General features: G+C 41.3%; 1 protein-coding gene across 13 annotated transcripts in view; it reads left to right on the plus strand.

Moving 5' to 3' along the window:
* The window catches only part of ARHGAP28 (Rho GTPase activating protein 28), a 142,370-nt gene that overhangs the window by 98,514 nt on the left and 25,229 nt on the right, over positions 1-18,627 (plus strand). For 9 of the 13 annotated variants that reach the window (XM_027960992.3, XM_027960995.3, XM_027960993.3 and 6 more), the window contains 6 exons: positions 4,244-4,333; positions 8,269-8,353; positions 10,755-10,897; positions 11,356-11,521; positions 11,620-11,711; positions 14,861-14,938. In XM_027960992.3, the coding sequence (XP_027816793.1) occupies positions 4,244-4,333; positions 8,269-8,353; positions 10,755-10,897; positions 11,356-11,521; positions 11,620-11,711; positions 14,861-14,938 (654 nt within the window). The remainder of the gene's footprint in view (positions 1-4,243; positions 4,334-8,268; positions 8,354-10,754; positions 10,898-11,355; positions 11,522-11,619; positions 11,712-14,860; positions 14,939-18,627) is intronic. The other 4 variants (XM_042239677.2, XM_060405459.1, XM_060405458.1 and 1 more) reach the window with 1 other exon arrangement.

Below are 18,627 nucleotides of genomic sequence, written 5' to 3' on the forward strand. Positions count from 1 at the left end.
CATATGGATAAGAGAAAACATTTTCCTTATGTGTAGTTGACATAAATGAATTAGTCATTTGAGGTGTTAGTTAATACAGAAGGCAAAGTAGTCGGTCTGGTTTATTTCCAATGCCTTAAGTAAAATTCAAATAGCTACATTTGCTATTGATTTATAATTCACTGCAAAATACAATCATACCATCTGTTAAAAATGATCATTTACATCTGTGTTTGCTTTATAGAAAAGAAAATCTAAGAAACCTTGATTTAAACAAGTAGGAGTTTGTTTTAATCACAAAGAAGCGACTAATGGTGGGTAAATCAAGCTGGTACAACTTCAGTACAGTGCAGTGCCAGCCTTAGAGTGAACTTCTGGCTTTTTCCTTCCATGCCGCCACCATAGCATGTGGATCTAATCCTTAAATTCACAAGATGATTAGCAAACACGTATTAGATGGCTCTCGCTTTGCTTGCATTGAATTTCAGTGTCCTAAATTTTCTCTCAAGTTACTCTCTTTTGCTCAGATTGCTTCATCTTTATGCTCCAGGTTAGCAATTTCTTTCTTAGTCATGATCCTGTTATCTTGTTTAGCTTCTCTTACTCCTTGTAAATTTCAGCAAACATATTCTTATTTCCCAAGAACAACTTTTTCCTCTGTGATTTACCCATCATGGTAGCTGTAAGTTCTTGATTAATAGCAGCTATAGACCCTTGAAGATAATTATATTATTTGTAAGGAATGGGATTATTTCTGCCTCTTTTTTTACTGTTACATATTTTTAAAACAAGTGCTTGCATTTTCGGTATATAATTCAGTTCATTTTGAGAAGTGTTTTTACCTGTGTAATCACAGCCCGTCAAAACAAAGAACATTCCAGTCACCCTAGACGTTTCTCTCAGGCCTTTTTCCCACCCACTGTCCTCTTTCTCTGGCAGAGGCCGACCCTGTTGGGATTAGTATGCACTCTTGTGTGTGGCTTCTTGCACACAAAGTAATTTTAAGATTCATCTACTTGTTGCATGCGTTAGCAATTTAGTTCCTTTATTACCAACAATAATCCATTGTGTAGATATACTACTGTTGGTGTATCTTTTCACCTGATGATGGGCATTTGGATCAGTTACACTTTTGAGCCGTTATGAATAATGCCACCGTGAACATTCATTTGTAACAGTAGAAAGGATGTGTACTCTCATTTCTCTTGGCTAAACACACAATATAATTCAGGTTTTTGGTAAACAAGCCACCCCCAGCCCCATCACCCTTAACTCTTAAATTCAGCAAGGAATAATTCAATAAATCAAAAATAACTGAATTCTGTCTTTTGGAGAAAGCTTCTATGGGCAGAAACACCAGCAACATAAACTCATTTCTTAATTTTTTATTGGAGTATAGTTGCTTTACAAGAAACTGATATCTAAAGGTGTATTTTAAGCAAGTTATCCTGAGAAAATAAATTGGAATAAATAGCTTTTTTTTTTTACTAAAAAACTAAATAAATGTGTATTTTAAGGCAAGTGATAAGTGATAGTCGCCCAGTCGTGTCGGGACTCTTTGCGACCCCGTGGATTGTAGCCTACCAGGCTCTTCCATCCATGGGATTTTCCAGGCAAGAATACAGGAGTGGGTTGCCATTTCCTTCTCCAGGAGATCTTCCCGACCCAGGGATTGAACCCAGGTCTCCCGCATTGTAGGCAGACGCTTTACCAACTAAAGCTTGGTCCTTGTGAGTGAGCTTGTACAGAAAATTAAGACTACTATGTAAATTTCTTTTCAGTATCTTCAGTATCAACTAAGAAACAGATGTTTAGTTTTTCCCAATTATTTCCCAAATGTAAACATCTTGTGTGGAGAACAGGCTAGTTTCTGGCACGTGTAGCAGTAAGTGACATAAGCGGCGGAGTCGTGCGCAAGTGGGAGGACCATCTGATGAGGGAAGTGCACACCTCCAGGGGGCCCTGCAGTGGGGAGGAAGGGACAGCAAGTATCCCCCGGTTTACAGGGCAGGGAGAGCTTCTCCCCGAGACTATGCATCCTGGGTGTTTCTTCCTGTCCATACCCCTAGCCCCTCCCTCATACTGTCCCTGTCTATCCAATCCTGTCACAGCAGGAGGGTAGGAGGACCCACCAAAGGGAAACAGAGCAGAAAGTATTCAACAAAGTAGAAGATGCCAGCACACTCGCAGGGGATCACAGCCCCTGGGTCTGTAAAGTTCTTTGCAGTCATTGTGCAAGTCTTTATTGATTTTTAACTGATTACTGTAGGAAATTGCTATATGTTTCCTCTGCAGCCGTGTAGATTGATTTTTTTAAAAGGCCAAAATTGGTGATTGTGTGTTTTTGAGAGTGATTGGGTGTACTTAACTTTAAAGGGGTAAAAGTGCGTATAGGGTTCAGGTAGGTTAGTAAACACTCCCCAGATGCAAAACTAATGAAGGGCAAAGCTGATGTCATTTCTCCATCTCCTCTCCAACGTCTTGTGTGGTCTTCCGAGTTGCCTCTCTCTTAGACCCCTCCTCCCTCAGTATCCATGGGGGATGGGTTCCAGGACCCCTTAAAATACCAGAATCCAACGGTGCTCAAATCCCTTATATAAAATGATGTGGTACCAGCAGATGACCTACACACACCTTCCCTAAACCATCTCTAGATCACTCGTAATCCTTATTACAATGTACATGCTATATAAATGGTTACTGGCATGTGCAAAACTCAAGCTTTAGCTTTTGGGAGCTTTCTGGGGTTTTTATTTTTTTCAAATACGTCAAACGTTATCTATCCATCTGGATTGGATGAATCTGCCATTGGAAAACCTGTGGAGACAGAGAGTCAAGTGTACTCAAACCAGGAGCCCACCCACCCCAAAGCAGTTAGTTCATTTTATTTAGACTGAATTTGTTTTTTTTCCTCAGATTATATTTAGGGGCTGTCTATATTTTAAGGAATGATTGACTGCTTCGTCCCTGGTTTGTAAACAACTCTTGACTCTCTGCCGGCAGCTCTTTCCTATTCTTTGTACATCATGTTGTTTTTATCTTTCCTGTCTGAAAAATTTTCTTTTATGCTGCTTTCAGTTAGAGGTTTTGTTTTACCAACCAGTTCTATTTGCTTTTCATCTAGAAATGTCTATCAGCTCTGGAATTCGTTGCTGGTTTCCAGTGCTGTTAAAAACCTGTTCCTTTAAAAATTTGTGTTTTTTTCCATCACTTTTTAGTAGTTTGGGGTGAGAAGGGAGCTGGATGATGGTGAGTTTGCCATCATGACTTAAATTTCTTGTGCTAGTTCTTGTGTTTTATTTGTTCCTTTGAAGGAAAAAAGAGCCCTTTGTTCATTTTTTAAAATAACACATGCCATCTATAGAAAATTCAGAAAATATGGTCAATCCAGATGAATGACAGTTTTTTAAAAGACAAAATATCATGCATTTTCATAAGTATCAAGTATTTTTGCAATGAAAGAAAAGAATATTCATGCCTTAAATTTCAGTAACACCACTGTACATTAAAGCAAAAATCTCCTTCTTCGAAGTTTATAAATGAAAAAGCATATTGATACTATTGCTACTGAATTCTAATTATTGCAAAAAAAAAAGTCTTAGAATATAGTAAAAAAATAATAAGATTAGATAAGTTTGTGTTTGGCTGCATGTAATAGGAAAGTAGGAGTTGCTTTGTTTCACGTGGAGATGGTTATGAGGGATGGTCCAGGACTGACAGGGCAGCCACGTGATCCTCTCAGCACAGACCCACCCATATCTGGCCTCCAGCATCCTCTCTGGAGCCAGATACTGCAGACCCCGTGAAACATGTAGCAGCTGGCCCTCCTCTTTCCAGTCAGGAAACACTTACCTTTTCTGAAAACACTCTTGGTAAAATTACACTTAAATTACACCTCACTGACCACATTTGTCACACGGTCACTTTTAGCTGCAAAGAAGCCCAGAAATCAAATTCTTTGGTTTAACATCTAGCTCCCTGGAATAAAACCAAGATATTGTTCAGGAAGACGGAGTTTGTGGCAGATGATAGCAGGGTCTGCTGTAGGGGCCAGGGTCTGCCAGAAGGCCTGGCCTTCGGGTGGCTCACGGTGACGATCCCTGAGGGGCTGCTGCAGGTCCCCCCCCCCCCCGCCCCCGCCCAGCCCCGCAGTCACAGCTTTGTGTATTGCCACATGTATCTATATACGTACACATGGTGGAATACACACAAACATGATAGAAAGCATTTGCCTAAATAACTGTGCTCTCATCTCTCCATTTAGCCAGATGGTGCTTCTCTCAACAGTAGTGCCCTGTCAGATGGGTCCCAGGACGAAGAGTGGAGTTTTACCGTTCCCAGGAGTGGCTCCATGGTAAGTCATCACCTGCCCAGACAGCTGTGCGTCAGGGAAGAATCGCAGGTTCAAGGCAGGAAGAAGCAATTTCTTCAAACAGATGAAATGAACTTCAGTTAGTATTGTAAGGAAACCACAGCTGCCAGTGGACCCCCCAACAGGGAATGATTAGGAAGAAGGCACATCAGAATACTGGGGAGTGACTAGATCTCATTTTGAAAGAGGACTCCATGAATTAATGCCAATGCGATATTCTTTATGAGGACCAAACGTGGAGGAATTTGTTATTCTTTGATGTAAATATATAATCTGTAAAAACTGTTAGGTATAGTTTTATGCCAAGGCCTGGCATTATTGTAGCCATAATGCTTTGATTAATTTTTCAGTGGGTAGGGTCTGGGGGTTATATTCCTTTTGACTCCAACTTGTATGAATTTAATAATGTATATTTGTTCTAGCAAAATGTCTAGTTCAGTATATGTTGGGGTGTGTGTGTGTGTGTGCATAAACATATAGTTGTATATAATATATTCATTTATTTAGGTGTATAGTTTTAACATTTTCTGTGTAGTGGCTATTACTTCTTTTTTCTTCCCAAGATTTATGTCTTTTATGTCCATCAGAATGTAAAGTCACTATCTTTAATTAATTAAGCCTACTTTTTCTATTAAATTAATATAAATCATATTAATTTATTTAATCTTAATTATTTTTTTCATTCCTTCTCAGGTCTACTTGGACAAGTTTTTCTAGTCGCTTAGACTATAAACCTATTTCATTTATTTTTAAACTTTCTTACTTGCATTTAAGGTTAAGAAGTAATCTAAATACTTTGGCTATTCTCATGGTTTTTGGAATTTATTACTCTCACTGTCTTTAATATTTACTTTATAATTTCAGATGTGATTCAGTATTTAATCTGCGATGTCATCAGGTTGCCTTTAACTTCACATTTGGATAGATGTTGTAATTGTTGTTTTTTTAATTTCAAAATTGATTGCATATTCCTCCATGAATGTGAATTATTTAAGTTCATCTCTGGGGAATTTGGCATAAAGTGGTTACAAGAGGTGGATTTCTCCATTCTGATCTCAGGTGCAAAAGAGGAATATGGTAGCCATGTTTTCTGTAATGACTCCAGCACAGGCAGCTTTAGTATCAGGAATTACAAACCGTAGATTCACACCATGAAAAAAAAACCAACAACCAGTCAGGACAGTGAGGAACATCTATTAGTTGATAAATTTCTCCTTTAAGTAATTAACATGAAAAATATTTGGTATGGTGATTCTTCACTGTGAAGGAAATATGCCATAGTCAAAGTCTAGTTTTAAGGGAACTCACAGAGCTCAGCTGGTAAAGAATTTGCCTGCAATGCAAACCCGGTTTCAATTCCTGGGTCGGGAAGATCCTCCTAGAGAAGGAAATGGCACCCCACTCCAGTAGTCTTGCCTGGAGAATCCCATGGACAGAGGAGCCCGGCAGGCCACAGTTCATGGGATCACAAGAGTCGGACATGACTTAGCAACCAAACCACCAAGCAGATAGAGCTAACCTTCTACATCTTGAAATTTAAAATACTAATCCCTCAGCCTTGACTGTGCAGTCCCAATGTAATAGGACTTGGGCAACAGGGTGAGCCCTGATGGCTGCGTGTCTTTGCCTCTCTTAAACCAGCTGAGGCTCCAGTGGAAAAGGGCCATGGTTGGAATTGTAGGGAGGTGGCAGGATCCATTATGGACAAGCCAGAGAAGTGGGAGTGGCATATATGTTTGAAATACTTTAAAATCACTAAAAAAATATTTTAAGATTCTAATACTAATATGTTTAATGAGTAAAGGGATGTTTTAAACCTGAATTTAAAAAAACAAACAAACATGAATACCAAGCACTGAGCCTTTTCATTCAATGTGTTTCAAAACTCCTGCTCCCTTTATTGGCAGTGAGATCTTCCTTTTCATTTTCACCAAGTCATTCTCCTGCTTTAACACAGAAGAAAAGAATGCTCTTCTGTTTGTTTTGTTCTGCTGTGTTTTAACCCTTATGAGTCTGAGTCTGAGCACCTTTACCAGGCTTTAACTCCGGGCAAATCAGGCTCTCCACTGATCCTCTCATGAAGACGAAATGCTTCAGATTTCCATACCTGGAATTTATAATTCCATGCCTGGCCTGAATGCTTTGCCCACCTCCCTGCCTTTGTACGTCCTTTTCATCATTCCTCGAGTTCCAGCACACGATCAACAACCTCTTCAGTGAGACCTTTTGGGCAGCACCTCCTTGCTTTCCGTTACTCTCCAGTAAACACTTGTATTTTAGTGTAGAAATTCACTCTTAGCAGTGGACTGTGTTTTAATAATGTTCCATAAATGTTACTCTCTTCTCATTATAAATAGCTGAAGAGCAAGGGTCACAATTTAAATTTCTTCTTCCCCCAGGAAAGTCCCAGAATCATTTACATTGCAAAGAGCGGGCCCTTGTTCAATACTGTAGGCTGGCTGGAGGCCGTGTAAACCTAAGGAGCAGATGACACCTCCACTTTACAGATCATGGAATTGACATTTAGTCGTTTCAACTTCCCAAACCATCAGCTTCAAGCCCAGCATGAATGTCAATTTTTAAGGAGCATTCTCTACTATAGATGAGTTATTTCAAAGTTTAATGAAGTATTGCTCTGTAGGAAAATTTAAGGAAACCACTGAAAAGTGTTCCACATCGTTTTTGAAGAATTTGTTGTGGGGTAATCTTTATTCTGTGGTATTAGTTTTTAGAGCCACCAAGTATATACTTGGGCATGTGTGTTAAAATAATTGGGTATGGCTTTGCATTCTGTTTACATAATAAAATATGTCATCTCTTTGGCATAAAGTAGGGAAAAGAGAAAACAAAGTTCAGCATTCAAGATTCCTTTGTGCAGTTTGTAGTGGTGGTGGTTTAGCCACTAAGTCCTTTCTGACTCTTGCGACTCCATGGACTGTAGCCCACCAGGCTCCTCTGTCCATGGGATTTCCCAGGCAAGAACGCTGGAGTGGGTTGCCATTTCCTTCTCCAGTTCACTTCATATTGCTGAATAAATATGAGAATAAAAGAAACAACACCAGGTTCTGGGGAAAACAGAACTGACTTATGTATAAAGAGCTTATAAAGGATTCTTGATGGAGTAGCCAATTTTCACCCTCAGCGTACTCATGGCTGATAACTTCCACCTTAAAATTCATATTCATAGAAATAGTGGAATTTGTGTAAAGTTTTTACTAGTACCCACCTCAAGGAGCCTGACGGGCTATATTCTTTGGGGTTGCAAGAGTTGGATACGACTTAGCAAGTAAACCACCACCAGCATACAATCTGAGTAGTAACACCAAACTCTATGAAGATACATACCCAGCTTCTGATAACGTTGCAGGGGAGTGCAGCAGTGTGGCAGGGTCACAGTGAAGAAAATAGCAGATTAATTAGGAGAGGACACAACTGGAAAACATGCTGAGCCCTTTGGTAGTTATTATCCCTCTGTATTTCGTCGTGAAGAAGTTGATGTATTAGTATATTAATAGAAGCTAACCCTCATACAGTAATCTCTGTGCATCAGATGTTGTCCCATGTGATTTATAGTCGTTTAAAATTCATAAAAACTTTTTGAAATATTTCTTTTATCATTTTCATTTTACAGACCAGGGAAACTAATAGAGAGTTCTGTAACTTGAAGTCATGTGAAGTGGAAGAGCCAGGATTAGAATCCAGGCAGCCTGGCTCCTGCATCCCTTCTTTTAACCATCTAGATATGTCATGGCTCTAGGTTTATGACCAAAATGTATGACCAGCTGCATCAAGAATAACAAGTACAGGGACTCCCTGGCGGTCCAGTAGTTGAGACTTTGCCTTCCAATGCAGGGAGTGCAGGTTTGATCCCCAATCAGGGAACTGAGATCCCATGTTCGTCTTCTCTTGGTCCACAGTCCATCCTGGAGGCCGTTCCAGACGTGCCAGTTCATTCCAACGGCGCGGCAGACCCTGGACGGTCAGTGCGGAACGCGGCAAGTGGTGAGTGACACAGCCTCCTCAGCCTGGGTGTCTTTTTGCTTCTGTGCTGACGCTCAGTTCGGTGAGCAGTGGATTTCTGAAGCAAAGTGTATGTGTGTTTTTCTCCCCTTTCTGATTTCTGTCACCCTGGACCTCTGCTCCCTCTCCTTCCGAACACCCCGTCCTGTCGTACCCAGTAGGCACATTGCAAGCAGAATCGTTTCCACCTTGACGACCACTGTGTCATTTAGAAACTACTCACTCAGGCAGTGCCTTTGGTTTGGGGTCTCTTTTATAGGTAACCTGGATCTGCTAAACAGCATCAAGCAGGCCGGAAAGTAGACGCCTTCTAAAAGTCTCTAGTTATGCTCAAGTATATGCAGCACCAGAGACACTTGTGATGTTTCCTTACAAAATAACAGGGTGAATGTTTAATGGGGACTCCTCCACTTGAAAGCTGGGTACTCTTCGTGGGTTCAGAGTGGAATCTCAAATCTTCCTTGTAAGAAGTAGGTCCCCTTTAGGCCACAGTTTTGTGGTTCCCCAAAGTTCCCCCTAAAGATACACGCTCCTCTCAGGCATAACAGAGCTCCATACTTGGAGCGTTTGCTTCAAAATTCAAATAAGTTGAGGTGATGAAATGTTCTAACACTGACCGATGGTTACACAGTGCTGCAAATATGATAAAAATCATTGTACACTTCAAATAAGTAATTGTTAGGCATGTGGATTACATTTTAATAAAACCATTATTAAAAAAATTAAAGATAATGGATTTACCATAAATTATTCCACATCATTCTGTTTGCTGCCGTGTTGTTATTCAGTTTGAATCGTACCACTGAGAGGTAAAAGTCCACTTGGAGTAGTCCAGTGATTCGGCGCATCAGCCTGTAGAATCACCACTGTCCAAAGAATCTACCCATAGAGCCTTAAGAATTTATAGTCTTGGGACTTCTCTGGTGGTCCAATGGTTAAGAATCCACCTTGCAATGCAGTGGACACAGGCTTGACCCTGGTCTAGAAACTAAGATCCCACATGCCACGTGCCGCAGCTACTGAACTCACACTCCGCAATGAAAGATCCTGCATGCTGAAAGTTGAGTCGACACAGCCAAGTAAATATTTAAAAAAGAAGAACAAGTAGTTAGAGTCTTATCTAACAGTTAGCTATTACTCTGATTTGAATGCAAGCCTCTGTATAATGTATGAAAATCATAACTGTGCCTTGTTCTTATCCATTTACTGTGTTTTAAATCAAAATTATTTTTTAGAATTTTAGATCTCTTGATTGACAGATTTCTCCACTGAACTTTTAACTGAGATAAACTAGGTCTTCTGTCATGTCTGTCTGTTGCTCCTTTTGTTCTGTTTGGCTTTCTTTTAGTCACTGTTTATAGAAGAGGGTGGGCTTCCCAGGTCAGTGGTAAAGAATCTACCTGCCAATGCAGGAGATGCAGGTTCGATCCCCAGGTCAGGAAGATCCTCTGGAGAAGGAAATGGCAACCCACTCCAGTATTCTGGCTGGAAAATCCCATGGACAGAGGAGCCTAATGGCTGCAGTCCATGAGATTGCAAAGAGTTGGACAACGATTTAATATAGAAGAGGGTAAAGCTGATGAGTTCTTTTTTTGTTGTCAAATAATTCTTTTCATGACATAGGAACAGGTTTGCCAGGCAATAAAACAAGATGGCAAATCAGACTCTCAGTCAAAAATCAGATTTAGGATCACTCAAGTAATTTCCCTTGCTTTTGGTAAGAAATCTATTGTCTTAATTTCAAACTTGAGAGAAACAGGTATAGGAGACAGGACTTGTCACCCATTCATCTTTGGAATGTGCACCATCCAAGACCAGAAAACCAGGACAGAGTCACAGGAATCAGGATTAATTCACCTGAACAAATCTCACAGTAAAGGGCGAACTGGATTGGAACAAATCTGGAGTGGCGTAGTTCCACAGTTTGGGATAAAAACTCAAGAGGAGTGAAAGCAGGCAGAACTTTTCTGTGGGGCCTCCGCCCTTCCTCCTTCTGCTTTAGGCTTTTGCTTCCCGAGTAGCAGCAGTGTTGTATATGGATAGACGTCATTGTATGAGAGTACATAGAAACTTTTCATTATGGACTTTCTAATCATCTGATAATCTTCAGTGCTTTTCATGAGACATAAACATCTAAAATTAAAAACATCAGATTAAATAGGAAGTTTGCGTAACGATTGTAGAAGCTTGTTCGTATGGAAGTCTGATGACACTATTAATTGTTTAACCAAGATCATTCTGGGTGAGCCTGATGCTTTTCCAGGGATGTAAACATTTTAATGTGCTTGTGGATTAACTCATCAATATTTTATGCTTATTTTACAGTCAACTGTATTGATCAATTAAATGGCATATTAAATATTCCACATCCTTTGTTCTTTAGATGATGAATATCTGGAAAAAAACATTCTGGTAGAAGCTGAAGAGCTGTCCTTTGAAGTATCATACTCAGAAAAGCTAACACAGGCTCCAAAAAGGAACAGATGTAAGAAGTTAGATTTTAAGAAAGAAGACTATGTTTTACCTGTAAGTAAAATGTGGAAATGGAGAATATAGCAATGGCATTGTCTTCAAAATGAGAGTAGGATTATTTGGCACTTCCTGTGCATTTTGCTTTTTTAAGGATATTTTTAATTATCTAAATTTGATATTTAAGATAGAATGGCCATTGTCTCAGCAAGCATGTGCAGTCAGTTTCAATGGGGGAATTACCCGCACTCTTTACATCACAGTTGTGATGATGATATTATAATATACTTCGGATGACTGTTTTGTGTTTAGTTTAGTGTAGTTGTGATCATCAGAGGTTCTAACAGTCATATTCATGGCCTTTCTGTGGCGCAGCATGCGCCTCACATATCTTTTTTTGTGAATAGCAAGCATGTCAAGCTGTGCAGATTTGGAAGGTCCTGGTCTCCTTTGAATGAAGGTATAATAATTTTCCTTTGCCATAAAAAAATAAATATCCTCAATATGTATTTTAGAAATTTGTTGTTCAGAAAACCAGATTTGGCCTAACCAAAGCAGAAGATCTGTCTGCTGAAGACATGAAGAAAATCCGCCATCTCTCTCTAATCGAATTGACGGCCTTTTTTGACGCCTTTCGAATTCAGCTAAAAAGAAACAAAACAGAGAAAGTAAAAGGACGAGGTATTAAGACTTACTGTGATTCTAACATTGTGACACATGGGAATAAGACCGTGCTTTTCTGACTCTTTTTTTCCTCTCCCTGGTGTTATATAATGAAGACACTGGGATTTTTGGAGTTCCCCTCACAGTCTTGCTAGAAAATGACAGAAGGAAAGACTCTGGGGTCAAAGTTCCCTTTGTGTTACAAAAGGTGAGTTCAGTGTACATAACTGGGGAGTTCATAGAGCTCTGTGCTTGTAGCATGCTATTTGGAAACCCACTGATGAATATTCTTAGATCTAAAGACACAAAGGCCCCTTTAGGACTCGGGTGTCTGTGACTTCCGGCTTCCCTCCTTGCATCCACGTGACATCTAAGGCACCTGGGTGTATTTGCCTTGCTAAGGACCTCTGTTGCATTGTCCAGCCAGAAAGCATCAGGTTATAGACACAGATGCTGTCACATGGCTTCCTTCTGTTACATTTGTTCCGATATTTTTAAAATGTTATTTGTGTGTATGTATGTGTTTGTGTGTGTATATATGATTATTCTCTTTTGGATAAAAGATGACTGCTAATTACTAATAGTCCATTTATTAGTCATACAAGTATTTGCTGAGATATATCACAGGTTGGGGGTTTTACGATGTTTGTGTATTACTGTTTAAATGAATTTTCCAGACAAAGCTGAATAAAGTCTAGAAATCAGCTTATTCTGGTGGTGTTTTCAGAGTGCTTGGGAAGGTATACGTTGAGACAAAGAAGACTTCTGGTTTAGGAAGTTACAAAAATGATATCTGAACAATACCCTTACTGGCGGATGGCTCATTTGTTTTTTTTTTTTTTAATTTTTTTTTAATTTTATTTTTTTTTATTTTTATTTTTTTAATTTTAAAATCTTTAATTCTTACATGCGTTCCCAAACATGAACCCCCCTCCCACCTCCCTCCCCATAACATCTCTCTGGGTCATCCCCATGCACCAGCCCCAAGCATGCTGTATCCTGCATCAGACATAGACTGGCGATTCAATTCTTACATGATAGTATACATGTTAGAATGCCATTCTCCCAAATCATCCCACCCTCTCCCTCTCCCTCTGAGTCCAAAAGTCCGTTATACACATCTGTGTCTTTTTTCCTGTCTTGCATACCGGGTTGTCATTGCCATCTTCCTAAATTCCATATATATGTGTTAGTATACTGTATTGGTGTTTTTCTTTCTGGCTTACTTCACTCTGTATAATCGGCTCCAGTTTCATCCATCTCATCAGAACTGATTCAAATGAATTCTTTTTTATGGCTGAGTAATACTCCATTGTGGCTCATTTGTTTTTAAGCCCTGCTTTTTATAGCCAACAATTTAACACTGGTTTATTCAACAGGGATATCCAGTGGTACAAGTAAAATTCCAGGCTCTAAATACAAATCTTGTTGAATTTTAAATTCAGTTTTTTTGAGGGTTTTTTTGACTGCCCTGTGGCATGTGGGATCTTAGTTCCCTGACCAGGGATCAAACCTGCACCTTCTTCATTGGAAGCACAGAGTCTTAACCACTGGACCTTCAGGGAAGTCCCTTAAATTCAGTTTTTAAATGATATGTGAAAATACTGACAGAAGACACATACTTTATTCACAACAGCAATTCTCTTTCCTGTCTTCCTCAGTTTGGGTACCAGTACCTCAAACTGAGCTACTCTAGTCAGGTGACTAACTGGCCGCCCATCGGAGCAGGGAGGATAGCAGCCGGGGTCCAGAGGATGCCCACGCCTGCCCAGTGTGTGCATCCGCAGGGCGCCTCCCTTCACTGGGCCACGCGTGATCTCCGTGTCCTGTCACATCTGACCATCTCTGAGCCCCAGGAGGTCGCTATGGTCATCTCCTTTCTACTGGTGAGGCAACTGAGGCATCAGAGGGTGAGATAACATGCCCAGAAACACAGCCAGCAAGAGACAGATGCAAAAGGAAGCAAGCCCATGGTGACTCTAAGGTTTCCTTTCCGTCCTTGCGTTGAGCCATTATTATGTCCTTTTTCCTCTTGGAAAAGGACACGGTCTGAAGAAAATGCATAAAAATCTGACTGAGAAGATTCAACACACGTTTGTATTATTGTGTAGGTACAGACGCCTAGCACACAGACGGTGCACAGTAGACTGCCTGGTTCATCTCATAGTAACTCCTCAATAGAGCCTCACTCTGGGTACTGCTGAGGTTAGCGGTGCTCTTGAAAGACAGCTGGAGGTGTTGTTCTTCCACTGCGGGTAGAGGCTTTTCTCAGGAAGAAGTCTCTTCTCCCTAAATACTTACTTCTCTTCATACCTGCAGGAGCTGCCTTAGTTCCAGGCATCATCATTTTTCAAAAGGAAAATAGCAGAGACTCGGAATCCTGCTCTTGCTGTGTGAACATGGGCAAATCTTTACCCCTCCCATGCCTCAGTCTCTTCAGCTGTAGAATGGGGACACCACAGAATTATCGTGAGGGTCACATGCATTAATATATGTAAAGCGCTGAGAATGTTGTCTGACACACCCTAAGTGCACAATCAGTGTTAGTGTTGATTATTATTTAATAGTAAAGCATCACCATTACCATGAGACAGATAAGCCTTTACAATTTCTAATTCCTTGGTCAGATTTTGAGAAGCCCTACAGTGTCTTGGGCTTCCCTGGTGGTGCAGTGGTGAAGAACTCCCCTGCCAGTGCAGGTTAGATGCAAGAGACACAGGCTCGATTCCTGGGTCAGGAAGATCCCCTGGAGAAGGAAATGATAGCCCATTCCAGTGTTACTGCCTGGGAAAATTTCATAGACAGGGCTCGCAAAGAGTTGGACACAACTGAGCCTGCATGCATGCACAGTGTCTTAGCTAGAATAGAGTAACTAATGATAGTAATTTAGGGTCTTTTCTTACTGGTTGGTGATGCTGACTCGAAGGACATGAGTTTGAGCAAGCTCTGGGAGTCGGTGATGGACAGGGAAGCCTGGTGTGGTGCAGTCCATGGGGGTCACAAAGAGTCATACTGAGCCACTGAACTGGCTTACTGGTTGACCTGCAGAAAGATACAGTAATCAGATATTGAAATATTTAAGGGGCAGTGTGCTTTCGTGGTTAAGAACAGAGTTGGTGCCGTCACTTTTGAGGATGACCCTGGGAAAGTGAAAAACAACCCTAAGTCTCTATTTCCTCATTTGCCAGTCGGAGGCTAGTGTTGACCTCCTGGGAGCATGTGAATGTTTAACTAGGTATTCAAGTACCTGGCATGGTCTGTATGCTTGGTAATGTATCGTTTTCATCATCGTTGTTATTTTAAATGCTCATAATCATATGGAGGTATTTACTTCTGTCTTGTATCATTGCTTTCTAGTTCTTTGACAAAGTTGAGGAATCGGGTCTGGAATCTGAAGGGATCTTTCGACTTTCAGGATGTACTGCCAAAGTCAAGGTACCAAACATTGTCTCTCTTCCTCGTTAGAGATCTCAGCTAGCTAGGTCAGTTCCTGCAGGCATCGTGTGTGGTGGTGTCATCACTGCTGATTCTATTACTTGGCACTGTAGAGCATTCCTCAACATCTATGACTAAATGTTATTCCATGATCCTGAGTTGTGCATTCTTTTAAATTAAAACAACAACAATAAAAAGCAAACAACAGTGAAAGAACACATCGATTCACTCTCAGAAACTGCCACTTGTCTTGTCCCACCCTTATTTTGGGGGTTAAATGCTTCAGTTTTTTTATGTTACTCTACGTCATAGAATTCACTGAGCCAGTATTAGATGACCCCTGGTATCTATTGTCAGTTGTTTTAAACTTAGAGACATTCTCTGGCTTTCCTTTTAATGGACATCCTTATAGGAATTTGTAGGAATGGCTGTAACCACTAAAATACTCCCTCAGCAGTTCTGAAACCCAGTTCCATTTAAGGTAATGTTAGCGTCTACATCTAAAACCACCGTGCAGTGGGAATTCTTTTACTTTCTTCCCTCTGTATGGAGGCTAAGTCTTCAGTTCAGCAAAGAAAAGAATTAAAGGAAAGCTTTGCTCATCAGTTGCCAGCAAGACATCCCACTTGCTCTCCTGGTGCACAGATGAAGAGTCCCTCTCTGCCCTGGATCACTCCCTGGTGGGTGGACCTGGAGACATGAGCAGTTGTCAATAATGAATCCTTGAGGAAAAAAACCTCAGGGAGAGGGAAAAGGGAACTTGACTGTGTTCAGAACTATTAAAAGGAATTGTGTAGGGGCGGGAAAGCATCTCTTCCCTAATTCATTTTGGCACATGCTTTGGGAGATTCTATTTGTATCAGAAATTTCAGTCTTATATAGAAGCATGACGAGAGATTTTTCAAGGTGGAAACTGAGAATCAGTAGGCTATATCTATTGGAAGCTCCAGAAGGCAGGTGCTGGGACCAAGTTAGGAGGAGAAGAGGATTACAGGGGGACCTAGCTTCTCAAGGATCAAGGGTCGGGGGAGGCAGACTTGGGGGTGTCAAGCCTCAGACGTGGTGCAGGCGGGACCATCACCCTGTGCCCCGTCAGCCCCCACCCTGGGGAAGGGCCTGAGGCTGAGCAGAAGGTGCCAGCAGCTGGGTAGTCGTCCGCCTGGAGTTTTTGCAGATGAACAGCCAGTTCTGTTTTGAAGGGAGACCTGAGTGGTGGTCCACACTTTGTCACTGCATGTCTCCGGGACCTGTGACTTCCTTGGGAGTAGAGATTACTAAATCCTGGTACAGGTTCACTTGAAAGGCAGGAAGATGCCTAATGGCTCCTTAAGGTTAATACTTGCTTAGTGGGATCTGGTTTTTGTTTCAGGTTCTCACAGGAACAGTTTTTACATATACTTCTAAATAAATGTGTCCTAAATCCAAGAACAAAAGCTGTCACTTTTTGGTTAAGTCTTTGTGGTTATATCTGTAGAGTCAGAAAACCAAAATGAAGTCAGGAGAATAAGTTTCCTAAACCAAATCAGACTCCATCCCTCTAAACTTCCCTCCACAGTAGGGAAGCTGTATTTGTACATGTTCTTACTGACTTATTCTGTGTGTGTGTGTGTGTGTGTGTGTGTGTGTGCATGTGTGTGTGCACGCATTAGTAGGGAAGAGTGGGAGCATAATGGATATGATTTAAATTTTCTATTTTTGAAAATAATTCAAAGGAGAAAACATTACACAATGTTTCTTGTGTGCATGAAGTTTAACATCATAGCACACATTGCGTTCTCTAGCTAATCTTTGAACAGCACTTATCAAAGGCCAGTAATTCGTTTAACGTGTTCTAATAGACGCATGCATTCCTGAACCACACTAGGTAAAAGCCCCTTTTGGCCCTTAATCGGTTTTATGTAGTTTCAGCCTATTTATTCCATTTCTTGTCCGTCCGAAAAATGTATTCCAGATGTTTTCGTGGTTCGAGCTCCAGGAAACCCAGTGTGGAAGAACGCTGGGTCAGTGAACAGAAACAAGGGAATACTGCAGTTAGAAAGGCATTGCAACTTGATACAGCCCAGGGGTCTTTATTTCTTCCCTTTGTTCAAACTTGAAACTTAAAAAAATGTTTTCATCGGTTAGACTATTTTTTTCCAGAAATGTGCTTGGGGTAAGAAAGTTTTTTTAAAAAAACTCTCCCTCATAATTATCGTCAAGTTGTGCCAAGTAGCTGACTCTAATCCTCAGGTATCACTGTGGGTTGCACTTTCAGAGCCTGGTTGGACTCACAGGGAAGCAACCTTGGGGGACGCTTCGGGTTTAGCCTCACAGGGCACCAACCACCGAGCCCATCCTGGATGTGAGGCCTCGGGTCATTTGGAACCAATTTAATGGCTCAGTGTTTCCAGTAATTTTCTTTTCCACAAATGACAGAAATTTGAGCCAAACACTGGGGAATATATTTTATGGAAGAAAGCAGACTGCTTTGACGTGCACAGCTTTCTTTTTTTGACTCCTTTCAATTATTCAGAGGCTGCTCTAAATGTTTTGTGAGGATGTTACCTGGTCTGCTGGTTTCCCACCCTGAACTGGTTTTTTGAGGCTGAAGGTGGGTTATTTGCATTTTTGTAAAATTACCTCAGGAGGAGAAGCGGGTTGGATATTTGCTCAGATGAAGTTTTAAGGACCTGGCTCCTGATCCTTGCCTAGCATCCTCATTAACAGTTTAAACATCCACCTGTCTCTTGTGAGGAAGAGTCAGCCCTTGGTTCATCCGGTCCCTTGTTTAGGACACCGGTCCCTTGTTTAGGACACCGTGGAGCTCTGCACCAGCTTCCTCTGTGCTCTGCTCCAAACTCAGGGAGGGCGTCCTTGCTCTCCTTTCTGTTGGCCCTCTAGACAGAACGAGGTGCGATTATGCCCCGAATAGCACTCCACATACACGTAGGTTTCCCGTAGTAATAACAGTAGAGGGTGTAGCAGAGACGAGGGGGGTAAATGCAGCCAGCACTTACTGAGCACTCTCTGTGTGCACGTCCTGCCCCCTGAGCTCTGTGTCATCCAGTTTAATCTCTGCGAGATTGTTTGACTATCCCTGTTATGCAGTGGGAAACTTCACAGGCCTTCAACTAGACCGTTGTGGAACTGGGATAAACACCTAAAGAATGTGGTTATACCTTAAAAATTCATTCCAGTATACAGTAGGTGCAAACAAATGCCGCTTGATTCCACTTATACGAGGTACCTAAGAGTCAGATTCCTAGAGTCAGAAAATACCTTGGTAGTTGCCAGGGTTTGGGGGAGGGGCGGTTGGAAGATGGGGCAGGGAGCAGGGGACTTAGTGTTTACTGGGGACAGAGTTTCAGTTTAGGAAGATAAAACATTCGGGAGGTGGGTGATGGTGAGAGCTGCACAATGATGTGAATGTGGTTGGTGCCACAGGACTGCACAGTTAGACATGGTTAAAATAGTGTGCTTTATATTACATGACTTTTACCACAGGAAAAAAAAAAAAGCTTTTAATGAGTGTCGTTCTAGAGCCTGCCCTTGACCCTGGGGCCGTGTTTCCCCATAGGTGACAGGGAAGCACTGGCAGGTTTCAACGACAGTAACCTAGAGTTTCAGCCAGCCTCTTGCGGCATAGGTCTGTGGAAACGGATCTGAATTATCCTGCTCTTGCCAGTGCTTCCTGAAAACCAGTTTCCCTT

The sequence above is a fragment of the Ovis aries genome, chromosome 23, assembly GCF_016772045.2.
Source record: "Ovis aries strain OAR_USU_Benz2616 breed Rambouillet chromosome 23, ARS-UI_Ramb_v3.0, whole genome shotgun sequence".
Lineage (NCBI taxonomy): Eukaryota > Metazoa > Chordata > Mammalia > Artiodactyla > Bovidae > Ovis > Ovis aries.